Source organism: Malurus melanocephalus, unplaced genomic scaffold, assembly GCF_030028575.1.
Source record: "Malurus melanocephalus ecotype Western Australia unplaced genomic scaffold, MMel_1.1 scaffold_77, whole genome shotgun sequence".
Lineage (NCBI taxonomy): Eukaryota > Metazoa > Chordata > Aves > Passeriformes > Maluridae > Malurus > Malurus melanocephalus.
In genome coordinates this window covers 2,121,070-2,134,096 of record NW_026623309.1, presented here as the reverse complement: position 1 = coordinate 2,134,096, position 13,027 = coordinate 2,121,070, and the positions used below count along the sequence as shown (strand labels likewise).

At 39.6% G+C, this 13,027-nt stretch overlaps 1 protein-coding gene across 1 annotated transcript; it reads right to left on the bottom strand.

The window, feature by feature from the left end:
• Positions 1 to 826: 826 nt before the first annotated feature.
• Positions 827 to 12,825, bottom strand: RRN3 (RRN3 homolog, RNA polymerase I transcription factor). The gene is made up of 18 exons (XM_057367314.1): positions 12,699 to 12,825; positions 12,462 to 12,565; positions 11,976 to 12,032; positions 11,064 to 11,153; positions 10,847 to 10,976; positions 10,349 to 10,408; positions 9,829 to 9,892; positions 9,291 to 9,360; positions 7,521 to 7,619; positions 6,825 to 6,920; positions 6,253 to 6,388; positions 5,356 to 5,486; positions 4,613 to 4,743; positions 4,077 to 4,261; positions 3,687 to 3,795; positions 3,109 to 3,261; positions 2,806 to 2,893; positions 827 to 2,409 (listed from the first exon to the last, which is right to left on the bottom strand). The coding sequence occupies exons 2-18, from the start codon at positions 12,552 to 12,554 to the stop codon at positions 2,251 to 2,253; spliced, it is 1,851 nt and encodes a 616-aa protein (XP_057223297.1). The 5' UTR covers positions 12,555 to 12,565; positions 12,699 to 12,825; the 3' UTR covers positions 827 to 2,250.
• Between the last annotated feature and the right edge of the window lie 202 nt (positions 12,826 to 13,027).

Below are 13,027 nucleotides of genomic sequence, written 5' to 3'. Positions count from 1 at the left end.
AATCATCCTTTCTGTGAAGAAATRATTCCTRATGTCCAACCTAAACCTCCCCCAGCACAGTTAAAGACTATCTCCCCTTGTCCTAGCACTGGGTGCCAGGGAGAAGAGGCCAATCCCCAYACCACCATCCTCTACCCCAGCAAACACAAGAGAGATTTTTCAGACAATCCCAAGGATGACAGTTTTTCCTTAAAGACCAGGTTTTTTTTCCTCCTATTGTGTGTTGAGAACACTAAGAAAAATAAGCACGGTAGCAGCAGCGTAATTCACCCGCAGGGAATGTGGGCAGCCAGACACCTGGACTGTCCACAGCCCACAGACAGTAAATGCTCAGGACCCCTTTCCATCCATCTTCACACAATAAACTGTCCCTGGAAGTGTTCAGGCCAGGCTGCATTGGGCTCTGAGCAAACTGGTCTAGTGGAAGGTGACCATGACAATGACAGCGTGGCTGGAACTAGGTGATCTCTAAGGTCCCTTYCMACCCWGGCCRTTCYATGACTTYATGATTCTGTGGCAGAATAAASGCTTTCTTCAAAAGATACATTGCATWTCTCCGGTGAGACAAAACTGCAGCTCAGGATGAGCATTCCTCTCCCAGCTGTTGGTACAAAGTMTCTTTAGCAAAACACCAACACCTGCCAGCACACCTGCCTGCAATTTCACTGAACAAACCTGCTGTCATAGCACAGGTTCCAGAAACACTTAAACAAGTTAAAGCTGTTCAGCTGCAGTACAGACCATTCAGTGTCTGCACATTACACTTACAGGGTTTTTTTTTGTGCTTTTAATGAGACGTGGAAGCTCCTGAATCACATACCTGGGGAAATTTATTGGAGTCTCATTTTGGAAAAAGTGTATGAAAGACATCTTTCAAAGGATGTTTTCCTTGCTGTTGATCKGAGAAGGGGTTTCCCGTGCCAGCAGAAAATGCAATTATTTGAGATGGAAATCTATTGTTTATTACTCAGGACTCACAATAAAGAGGACTACAATTAAAACCAAAACCTCTCCGTTTGTACAATGATGAACAGGTCCACTGATGTACTTTGCAATGTTATCCCCAAAATTCAATTCTGCAGTCTGTCAGAATGAATACCCCAACTTTGAAATGTCAGACTACACAGAGGGCACCTCAGTTTCATACAGAAACGTGGCTTTCTCAAAGATGTCTGAATTGCACTTCTTGCATCAAACTTTATTGGTTCCAAATAAAAATGTCTCAAAAGCCTCCAAGTTCAGATTCTAAAGAAGGGTAATTAGAGTTTAGTCCCAAAGGCATAAAGTTTTAAACTAAATGGTACACAAATAACTTTTTTTCCCCCCCATTGTTCATATTCTTACTCAAATCTAAAAGCCAGCAACGATGAAAAGACAAGAAACCTCTGTAGAGAAACTCTACACTGACTGACAGACACATGGACAACACAAGGACACCACTGACACCATYACTTCCTTTCCACAAGGGAAGATTTTTTTTTTTTCTATTTTCAGCATTCACATATAAACTTCAAATCCTGCAAATAAATACCAGAGTGCTTCACAAGTCTCAGAGTGCTTCACAAGCACCCTAAAGAAAACTAYCTATAAATAATACATTCAGCTACTCCCTCATTTTCAACACTTCCAACAACCAYCACTTTTGCATGTCTGAGCTTTCATAGCTGGAAAAGGTGTGGCAGCTACAGATTTAGGGAGGAATAATGCTTTCAKTCTGATTACATGTCCCACTTGGCTTCACCAAGAACTGTTCTATAGGCAGGGAAAGCTGAAGAGATGTGTGTAAGAACCACTGTCAGACTGGAGTCACACCCTGCCTATTGAGAGATTACACAATTAACTTTGAAACCAACTCAAGAAGAGTCATCAGCCAGAATACTGACAGTGGAATTGTGGCCCTCATACAAATCTGCAGGAACAAACACCAGAATTTTACTTCTGCTATATAAAACCTTGTAGAGAAATATTAGTAAACAAAATTTTGAAGAGTCAGAAAAAAAACTGTAAAAAAATCCTTCTAAGTCATAAAAACCATTTCAATGTGAAATTTGTAAAATATCACCCTATTTATTCTCTAAACTTTTCTAGCAACATGTGACTTTAACATATCTGTAGAAATCTGATGACTAAGAAACAGTAATTTTTCTTAAATGTAATTATTTAAACATTTGTCAGTTTGGAAAGTGAAGCTCAAGTCTCTTTCCACAGCAAAACATTGCACACAATTTTCAACCTTTTCCCTTCTGGTTGTCACAGTGGGTACGGYACATAACAGTCTGCAGGGGAGCCAATGCTGCTCACGGGGCTCCGCGTGTTGGACTCGTAAGAATTCGGAGCAATTTCAACCACACTATCATTCTGAGGAGTTTCTCCTTTCAGAAAGTCATCATCTTCATCTTCAGAAGAACCCTGCAAGAATTTGAAAGGATCAGTGAGAGCAGGAAGACACTGTCAAATTTTAAYAGAGACCCGGATTTACACTACAATTGTGGCCAGTTGGAATGGTAAGAGAATTAGAYGTACTCTCATTATGAAATATGGGAACTAAATTACATGTGCAGGGTGGATTTCTCAGTAACATCATCATGTCCATTTTCTGAGCACMTTCAYAAAGCTTTCAAGGGGCTCCTGTGCWGCAGAAGAGGAMAAAGTGCTCYCAAGGCAAGAATAGATTCAATTCCTAAAGCTTCTAAATTTCAGTCACAGTTTTCTCTAAACATATCGTGTACTCTTATCTACTTTAAGCAATACCCTGTAATAAAAAGATGACAGATGACAGACAAAATGTGGATCAGGAAAGATCACCTTTTTAATGGGTTTCTTCAGGTTCTCAAGATCTTCAGCACTCAGCTCTTCCCAGAACTGATACATAGGATCAATGGTCTTCTTTGATCTGAGAGAGGAAACAAAGCACAGAATGAGTTATTGTATTCACAGYAGGGGTACATTTTAATTTAAACCTTTGAAAACCTCTGGTTAAAATACAGAACATGAAAGGTGCTAAGGTGCAAGGAGAAAAGTGAACAGCAGAAACACTGACAGTTTCCTACAGGTTTTAATCATTATTTTCTAGAAGGCACAAAGGAGTTGTTTACTTTTCAACTCTACCTTTTGAGTATGTAGGGGTCAAAGGGGAAGAAGCTGTCGAGGGGGTTGGTGCAGGTCTGCACCAGGTCCCCCCCTGTGCCGCTCCGCACAACGGGGATGAACTGCCTGTTGTTCCTCTCAATAATCGTGTAGCAGAACACCAACTGGTATTTCCTTTAACAAATGGAATAAAGAAGAGATAAACACTTCTAGTACACCCAAAGCAAAAATTTCAGATGGATGGCATAAAATACAAAGTCATTTCTTAACAAATACAAYTTCTATCTTCCATTTTCCAGCTGATATTAGGAGTTCACAAGATAGGTAAGGAGTCTGCTCTCTTCCTCTAAGCTTCCATAAACTTTATTCCAAGTACAATCACACTGGCTCCAACACAAAGCAATCATCAGGATTTCCCTGAAACTGAACTAGGAATAAACATCACATTTCCCTGAAACTGAACTAGGAATATGGGCAGTGTTATGTCTCAGAAAACATTCAATACTGTGCCTAACAAAATACATCTTTTAAGCACTGTGCTGGTTTTAGAAACACACAAAATCTGTACCAAGCTGCAACTGGAATAAGTGAGTGGGTACCTGGTAATGGCAGCAAACAAGTTGACAACAGATGGGATACAGATCTTCAGTGGGTTTAGCTGACACATGACAATGCGCTCAAAATTTAAACTCTGYAGGTATGCCAGACCTTTAAAATAAGAACAATTGGTGAATACAGGGTCGATATCATGTAAGTTGAACTTAATTTCTGAGAATTTCCAGTGTGACAAGCCTGAACTCTGCACATCACCACAGAAGCACATCCTAGGGCACTCTCACAGTGGAGGTCTGGCCCAAATGTGTACAAGCTGCCTCATTTTATTTAGAGAACMACATCAACTTGCCATCAGATACTGGACTGAATTGACCAATACAAAACATAGCAACAGTAAAACCTCTAATGAATCCTTTCAAATCGAATRCACTCACCTTTCCTTAAATTTCCATCCAGAAGTTGTTTATGACGGAAAATAAGCGTATAGAACACTGTCTGACAGGTAGAATAAAATGGCCCATGGAGAGCTACATCACAGTAAGCATTAGTTCCTGYATCCTGATTATCAATGTATTTATGCAACCAGTTCACCAGAAGGTCCAGACATGCTTTTACTGTACTGTAGTGACAGGAAAAAAAAGAAGTGTAAAAATAACACCTGAAATGGTGTGGAAAATATATTAAACAAACATTCAAGAATCTTCGTTTTTATAAAAAGATCAGTAAAAAAATCTCTTTGTAAAAAAAAAGATTCTGTTATGAGCTTTCTCCTTTATCTAAGCATAAAATGAATCAATCAGCACTCCCAAACAGTGAAGGCACAAGATGCCAGAAGACACTGAACCAGTATTGTTGAAGKCTCTTGATTCAGGCTTACTGGCAAAGCAGTGGGAATAGAAGACCAATTCTATACTTAAGCTCCACAACAGCATGAATTGTTTGGTTCTGCTCATGTATGAAAACAACTTACACAATGGGAATAAATTTAGCTCTTGCCAAGAAGCTGCCAATGTAACTCCCAGCAGTCTGCCTGATGACTGAAGGATTGTTTGGATCCTGCAGTTTCTTCCAAAGATGGTCTAAAAATGCTTCAGCCAACCCCTGGAAAAAAGATACATAGAAATTGTGAGTTGTTATACTGATGACAGTATTTATGTGACAGATTCTTCATACTCAATTGCCACTAATTTCTATAACCAAACCATTAAAAAAATCTACCTATAACTACAGTTAATAACTATCCTTACACATGATGGAAGAGTATTCATTTCTGTGTCTTTTTCTATACTTAGTTGTAAAAGAAAGAACAACAKTTTGTTGGGAGAGATGGGAAAATGGAGGGGTGGGGGAACAACAAACAGCAGGCACGATTTTCAAATCAAAGAGCAAACAGACAGCATCTTTAGGATAGTTTTGGGATGCTGAAGAAACTTGCATCCCATGTCTTGAGTAAAAGAGTCCAACTGATTTTTGTAGAAGAGAACTGTTTTGATAAGATTCCATCTGTAATTGGTTTATCAGCAACATGGGAAGAGAAGCCACAAAGAAAAAGAAAGGAATAATAGAAAGAAAACAAAGATACGAATGAATCCTGATGTAATTGCTATCTTCAGAGTAGAATTACAGCAAAGAACAACTGTTTTGTAAAAAGAACCAAAACAAGGATGCAGAAATGACAGAGGACACTGCATTGTAAAACCAGCTTTTACTCACCAATTTAAAGCTGCAGATGTAAAACATGAAATACTGTACGTGACATGAAGCATGGGTTGGTAAAATGAGCTTGTCAAAAACAGAAACCAGATCCCGATACAAATGCTTTGTGTTGCTGATGTCAAGCTTGCCTACACAAGAAACAGAAAAAATGAGCCATTTCAGGGGTYTTTTTCCTGACCTCGTGCTGTAGAAATGGTATTTATATCTTTCCACACCAGTAAGAAATATATAAAGAAATACTGTCAAACTGACTTCTCAGTTTATCTGACATCTAAAAATCCAAGTGTTCAGTTCTACTGCTTTTTAAGGTGGTGCAAATGAAGAATCTCTGTGTGAGTGTGTACACAAATAAAGCTGCTAGACATGCAAACTTTGCAATAATGTGTTAGATCAGAAAAGCAACAAAAAAACACTAAGAAATAAATCACCTGACTTATGTGGAGCAGATACAGCATAATGGTTTCTAAATACTGTTTAAAATATATAAATCYAAGGAATTCAAATCCTTAATACATAACCATGAAAGATATTTCTTTCTTTTTGTTTTTTCCTGTAACAAAGCAAATTGATTGATGTGTCTGGTTGTTTTGATCTATTTCCAGTCCTTGTGATGTTGAAAGGATCCATAATTCTAACAGTCARGTAGAGCAAATGATAAAAATATTTATACCTAAGTTTGGATACAGTATCCCATTAATGGATCAGAATGTTTCCATCTGAAGATTAAACCTAACTGTATCTCTCCCAATAGCTGGGCAGAGGCAGGAGTGTGGACTATGGTCTGCTGATGGCAGAGTTCTGCTCTGTCTTGCAGCAGCAGAAAGCAAGAACTTCTCTTAGGTGTTTCTTACTTGTTAGCAAAACAACCAGTTTGGTTATTGCAAGTGTCCTCACCATCCACGTGGCAAACATCTTTAATATATGAAAACAGGATGGTCATCAGGATGTCCAGGCGCTCTGCAAGTGGATGGGCCATTCTCTCACTACTGGGAGAGACACYTTTGCTTCCTTTTCTGTCTTCATCTTCCTCCTGGTAGATAAAATGGCACATGCAGCTTTAAATACACAAATCACAGAGAYGGCAATTACAGGAAAAGTGAAACTAAATTTATTTTTCAGCAATATGTTAAAGTTTCTTTTCTTTTTTTAAGCAAAGCAGTATCTCATTATACAGTATAAGCAAGTTTTTGCAAACTAAGCCAAGTGCCAGGAATTTTTTAACCASCTTTATTGCACAGCTGCTTGTGTTTTTCCATAATGAAATTGATTTGCTGGATGTACACTGGGTGTTCACATGAATAAAGTCAATAYCTGAGCACATATTAATCATTTGTCAGCTGTTCAGGTTTCAAGAGCTGCGTGCAGTGCAATAACAAAGCAGTAATTAATTCCTACGCTTAGTTCACAGCGACATCAGAAGTCATAATTTTACTAAAAGAAAATTTTAATGGAACAAGATAGCCAACCATGTCAAAAAGTCCCTCCTCTGTAGATTTTTCCTCGCTAGCACCGTTATTAGCAGTTTCTTCAGCATCTTCAATTTCTTGCTGTGGAGTGCTAACCTACAGTTGCAAACAAGAAATTAACTTTTATAAAACCATGACAATAATATGGAATCGGGGGTTTTATTATTTATATAAAAGACATGACAACATGAGTAAGATCTTGACTAGATTTTGCTGCAACTAAATAAATATTTTACAAGGGAATGATGTGCCATATGTGAATGCATACAACTTTCTGAAAGTTTACCTCCCCAAGACAAGCTCTCCCCAGACAGTTACAAAGTGAGGCAAAAAGCTGTGATCATATACWGTGCTCCCCTTCCTGTCTTCTTTTAGGACTGTAAATCCTTTTACTTCAAAGAGATGACACGACCAGTCAAGCACACAAAGGGAAGCACATTCTCTGCACATTAGCGCTGATCACCACAAAACAATTATTTGGATTCTGGCAGAGATYCCATGCAGAGTGCAACAGTGCAGTTACCCTCAGATATGGGAACATCTTAAGTCTGGGAATGGAGTGTAAATTTGGCTGAGTTTATACTCATGATCACAAGCATATTTTTTTGTCAAGCCTAAAACTGAAACGTATTTAATTTCCTACTCTGTGTATTTTAACACCAACCTTCCATAAAAGATAACACAGAATAAACTTACATCCAACTTCAACAGTTTTTCAACAATAAGCTCCAGAATTTGAAGCCTCAGAGTAGGAAGGTACACTGTAACTCGCAGCAGGTTGTGGACATAACATTCCTACAATACAAAATCAATTGGTATCTATAATAATGCTAACAGAAAGTCAAATTTCTGCAAAAGACTTCTAGAAAACAAGTTTCTTAATTCGTTATCTAAAGACCCAGAAGTAGGTTTAAACAGACTGTGTTTAATGTAGAATAAGTTAATATATAAACTAAACCTTAACTTTCAATAGTTAAGCTGTGTTACCATTAACTACTTAATCTACTTTTACCAYGAAAATTTTCCCCACAACCCCTCGACAGAGTGTAAAGATTCTATAAGAAAAGTTACTCATTTCCATAGGAGGTTATGTGTAAAGTGTCTTTAGGGAAATGAAGCATATGCCTCACTGTAACCAGAACCAGCTATAGTAGAACTGCTTGAGATGAGACCAATGCATCTTTATTTCAGATTGCAATAATATACCAGCAACAATTCTAAACTGCACAACTGTGCCTCCTCAGACATTCTGATTAGAAATCAAGCAGTTTAACAGACAAGTTTTGTAAGCACGCATGGGCCCACCCATGCGTACACAGATATATACAAATGACAATGCTACAGCTTTCACAAAGCAAAACTGTCAAGTCAGTGCATTAAAATCAAGTGAAGTGCCACATTTAAGTATACCATAGTCTATTTGTGAATATGCATTATAACACAACCTTTAATTACATGAGCACATATGATTTTTCCACAGGTTTGGTCAGTACATAAAATGCATAGAGATAGTTTAATGAGAAGGTATAAATAGGAAATATCGAACAATGCATGGTCCACATTTTATTGCACTTCATTTAAGCCTTGCTCTGGAAACAGATATGTATTTCTTCACAACTTGTTCCTCACCAAGCTATTAAATAAGTAAGTAAAACTCCTAACACCATGTAAGAGTTATTACCTCCCCATTTTACAGATAAGGAGATGGTGCTTAAAGTTACTTGGATTAAGAYAACAACAACAAAAAACCCAAAMATTTTAAAAAATTTGCAAGATATATAAAGAACTTTAGAGATTTTTCAGCACTTGATTGAGTTCGAAACACAGCTTCAGCTGAACTTGGCTGGAGGAGCAGAGCCTGCCTTTCTGTAATATAATATAAAGTGCCAACATATCAAGTTGGAACAAGTAAATATAAAGATCAAACAAGAGCCATAACCTGTCAAAAGTTTCCAGTTTGTTTTTCAGCATATGAACACTACACCAAAGCTGTAATGAAACAGCTTAGGGCTTTACATTACTGGCRATTCGGATTTCACCTATAACATCCGTTGTTTCTTGTTTGCTTATCAAATCCCCTGTTCCTCTGACAAATACRTTTCAGGTTTGATAACAAACAAGACAGGGATCCTACCGTCTCCTTASTACACAACCCTGAGATTCCTCGTCAAAGAGGTCCATGGTGTGCACTGATTAAAAAGCAATCCTGTGGAAAAGATATGCGGTGATGTCATTAAAGATGAGCACAATGCTCATGCCCAAGGAATTCAGCATGCTTGGACAGCCTTACACTAAACAGACACAACCCTATACATGGTTATTATACATGTAATTATTATATATATAACACCACTCTTCAAAAACCTGCATTGACTGCCATCAAATCTGTTGTAATACCATACAGTTCATTTACACAATTAGAAAAAAACAGGTGAACAAATCAACAAAAATATTCACAGCTCTTACCAGAGTTCTTTCTGATTTATTGATGAAAGGAAAGAAATCCACAAGTATCGGCATGAGGAACTGTGGTGTCCTATAATTAATTTTAAAAAAGAAAAAATCAGACCTAATATAGGTTTGCAAATATTGAACTCCAGCACTCTAAAGGTGTACTGGAATAAGCTTATTTCACAGTAACTTTAATKTAAGGTACGTAACCATATAAAATGTGGTTTGGCAAGGATCACCAAACAGATAAGTGTCAAACTTTCCAGTGCACTAGTTAGAAGCCACTTCAAAGATTACTGTAGAATACAGAAGAAAAGAGAAGCCACTGTTGACACCACTTTTCCTAATTCCCATTTCCATTAAGAGGATTTTCAGCCGCTGATGCCTACAGATATGTCATGTTTGTATAGAGCATTCCACCAGTTAGTGAATGCTAGGAAAAACCATGCAATGAGGCAAAGTTTTATATTTCCAATTAAGAGAGAAAAAAACACATCAGTTCACAAGCTTTAGATCTGCAAGTGCACATAAACCCAAGGGATTCGATACTCACGAAGGAACATATCTTGCAACAGTTTGCAGTGCTCTGTGGCAAGTATCRAAGTTTTCAGAAATGTCTAGAGGAAAAAAARGTATCTTACMTATTTGGTCACAGAAAACTAATTCAGGAATCAGTAAACATAGTTCGTGGGGACTACAYAATTGAAAGATTCACAAGGAAACTGCATTTGCCAGAAGCTTTTTTTGATGGGGGTGTAMATTGAGGTAAATGAAATGGAAACCAAACAACTCCTAACTTTTCTTTGGCTTTGAAACAACTTAGGAGTAGGAATGTTTTCCTGTGCATTCTATTCCTACAGACACTGCAACAACAGGAATATTTTGAAAGCAATAAGGAGTGGGTCAGCACACCATTGTTTTGAGTACAAGAAAGTCTTTGGCTTGGGAACTTAAGGATGTTTCTTGATGTTTTATTGAACTCAATTCTGCAAAAAAGGAGCAACATGCACTGTATAMTTTTTTAGCAAAGGCACTACAGCAGCATATATAAGCCATGCTTCCTTTATACTCACTCTCATCATCATCATCAGAATCTGATATATCCACATCATCTTCTCTGATGGTTATTCGAGCTAACAAAAAGTGAGATTATTATATCAAAATTGTATAAATCTTATAGGTAACAAATTCAATAGCAAACACGCTGGGTAACAGTCTTCACCAGGACTAAAGCATCAAAATTAGCCACAAGACTTTCTTAAAAACCGTTTTATTCACAGAGCCAGGAGGTTCTTGAGAACATCTGACATGATCCTCACTGCACTTTTGGCTTTTTAGTAGTAAAAATATTGAACAGTTCATCCGTTTTCAACACATCCTCAGAACAGGATCTGTATAAGCCACTAGACTACATCTTCTAAAATCCAGGTACAAAAARMCWTCTGTATCATAATCAACARGATGAAACCTAATAACCCAAAAATGTACTATGTTATGCAGTGTTTATACAGAATTCATCTATCTAGGGAAGATATTTAGAAGCAAGGAAGATTAAGAGAGAAGTAACCTACGGGGGACAAACTGTGACACGATCATCCGGAGGCATGGCCTGAGATGCACAGTTTGTGCTGACACCAGATTGCCAAGAAAGCTCAGATATTCTTCCACAACCTCTCGACTCCTTCTCAACCACGGCAGCTTCTAAAAGTAAGCAAAGATCAAGACGTCAAACAAGGATGTTTTGAGTACTAAACTCTTAATCTTCCCATGTAGTAAACAGATATTTACCAGCAAAATGCTGACCAGTTGTTCAAGCTCTTTGGTCAAATATACAACAGAAGATCGAAATTCATGCAGCCAATTAATGATCTGGGCATCCTTAAAATAAGCAGAAAAAATAGGTAATTATTCCAATAAACAGCATTACCTATTAGCAGAAAATAACAAAATCCTTACACGTCCAAGATTATGACTGCAACTACAATGTCTTCACATTAACATGAAAGGAATTTCTTAAATTTTGTGTCCTCAGCAATGAAAGTTCTTGAGTGCAGAATACATCCATATCAACTCTTAAACAAAGGCTTCACTCAGGCTGAGCAAGGCATGATACCTCACTCATACAAAACATAAAAGAACTTAAAAGAAATAACATTCCATCTCAATTTTCTTTTCTCTTTTGCTCCAGTTTAAGCAAAAGGAGAATGAAAGTCTTGAAATAACAAATGTGGTRGGTACTTGTAGATATACAAGAGAGCTGTGAGACAAATACTTCCAGGTATAACTACTAAACCCATATTCATATTACTACCTAATGAAACAAGATTCACTGAGAAGGTAAAATTCAATGCAACCTAAAGGCTCTGAAAGGCAGAACCCACAGTTTGATCTATGGAAGTGTTTCTATAATCAAGCATGAGTGACCTAAAAAGATGGTATCTGGAACAGACTCAAAGGGTACAGCAGAGTCAGAAAGCATAAGATACCATTTGTGAAGACACTGCATATATGCATGTGTATAAATGGACTTCTTTTCATTTAGTTTTAATTCTGACAGTTTCCACAAAGTAAAAAGCTGTTAAATACAATTAAACGTTTAAAGCAAAGAATTTGTGTATTTGCACCAAAATGACTTGTCTGATGACTACACTCAGACAGACAAATTTTAGATTATCAGACCCCCGACTATCAAAATCTTACCTTTATATCTGGATCTGACAGCTGATGTTTCAACAATTCAAAATCCGTGGTATCACCCTAGCAGGGGAAATAAAAATAAATAAATTACTTTTCAGTAAGAAGTACCAATTTMATCAACGTACCTGAACAACCAACTATTGCTGAACAGGTACATCAAGAACACRAGAGAGCCGGTTCAAAGACGGCTGAAGCAGCAGTAATAAGGTGCTGGCTCCTTTTCAGCTGCTCTCCCTGCAGACACAGCTGGATCCCTGTGCACACTTTGGCATAAGCCAGGCTTTACATCCACCCAGCCACTCACGTTGACTCACTTTTCCCTCGCATAGCAATACCGCCTGGCACAAGCCTACAGAACTCAACTGCCTGCAGTTTTTTTCCCTAAACCTTCAGAGACGGWCTTGCGTAAGACGAACGAGCCTTCTCACGGAATGACACCCAGGAGCCAGCAGCCCGGGCACAGCGCGGCCCCCGAAAAGCCGCAGTCACCTTTTCATACTTGAGCAGGATGTCGGCCAGGGTCCCCCCGAACCGCACCGTCTTCTTGGGCGGGGAGCTGATGAACTCGTCCGCTCCCAGCATGGTCGCGGCGCCTGCGGGGAGGGGAAACTGCGTGAGCACCGCTCAGAGGCCCCTCGGGCCCCTCCTCAGCACGGAGAGCCGCAGGAGCCGCTCTCCCCTCCCGAGGCTCCCCTCCCGAGGGTCGCCCCCGCTGTCCCCCCTTGCCTTGCAGTGGCGGCCGCCCCCCGCTATCGGGGCCCGCGGCGCCGCGCCCCGCGCCCGGCGMGTCCCTGCTGCCCGTGCCGCCACATGCCGCTCCGGCGGAAACTGCGCGGCCGGGCGGAAACAGCGCCAGCGGCCCGCCCCTCGCACACCGAGCTGCACCGCCGGGCGGACTGCGACTGAGCGGGGCGGGAACAGCGCCAGCGGCCCGCCCCTCGCACACCGAGCGGCACCGCCGAGCGGACTGCGACTGAGCGGGGCGGGAACAGCGCCGGGCAGCCCGCCCCTCGCACACTGAGCTGCACCGCCGGGCGGACTGCGACTGAGCGGGG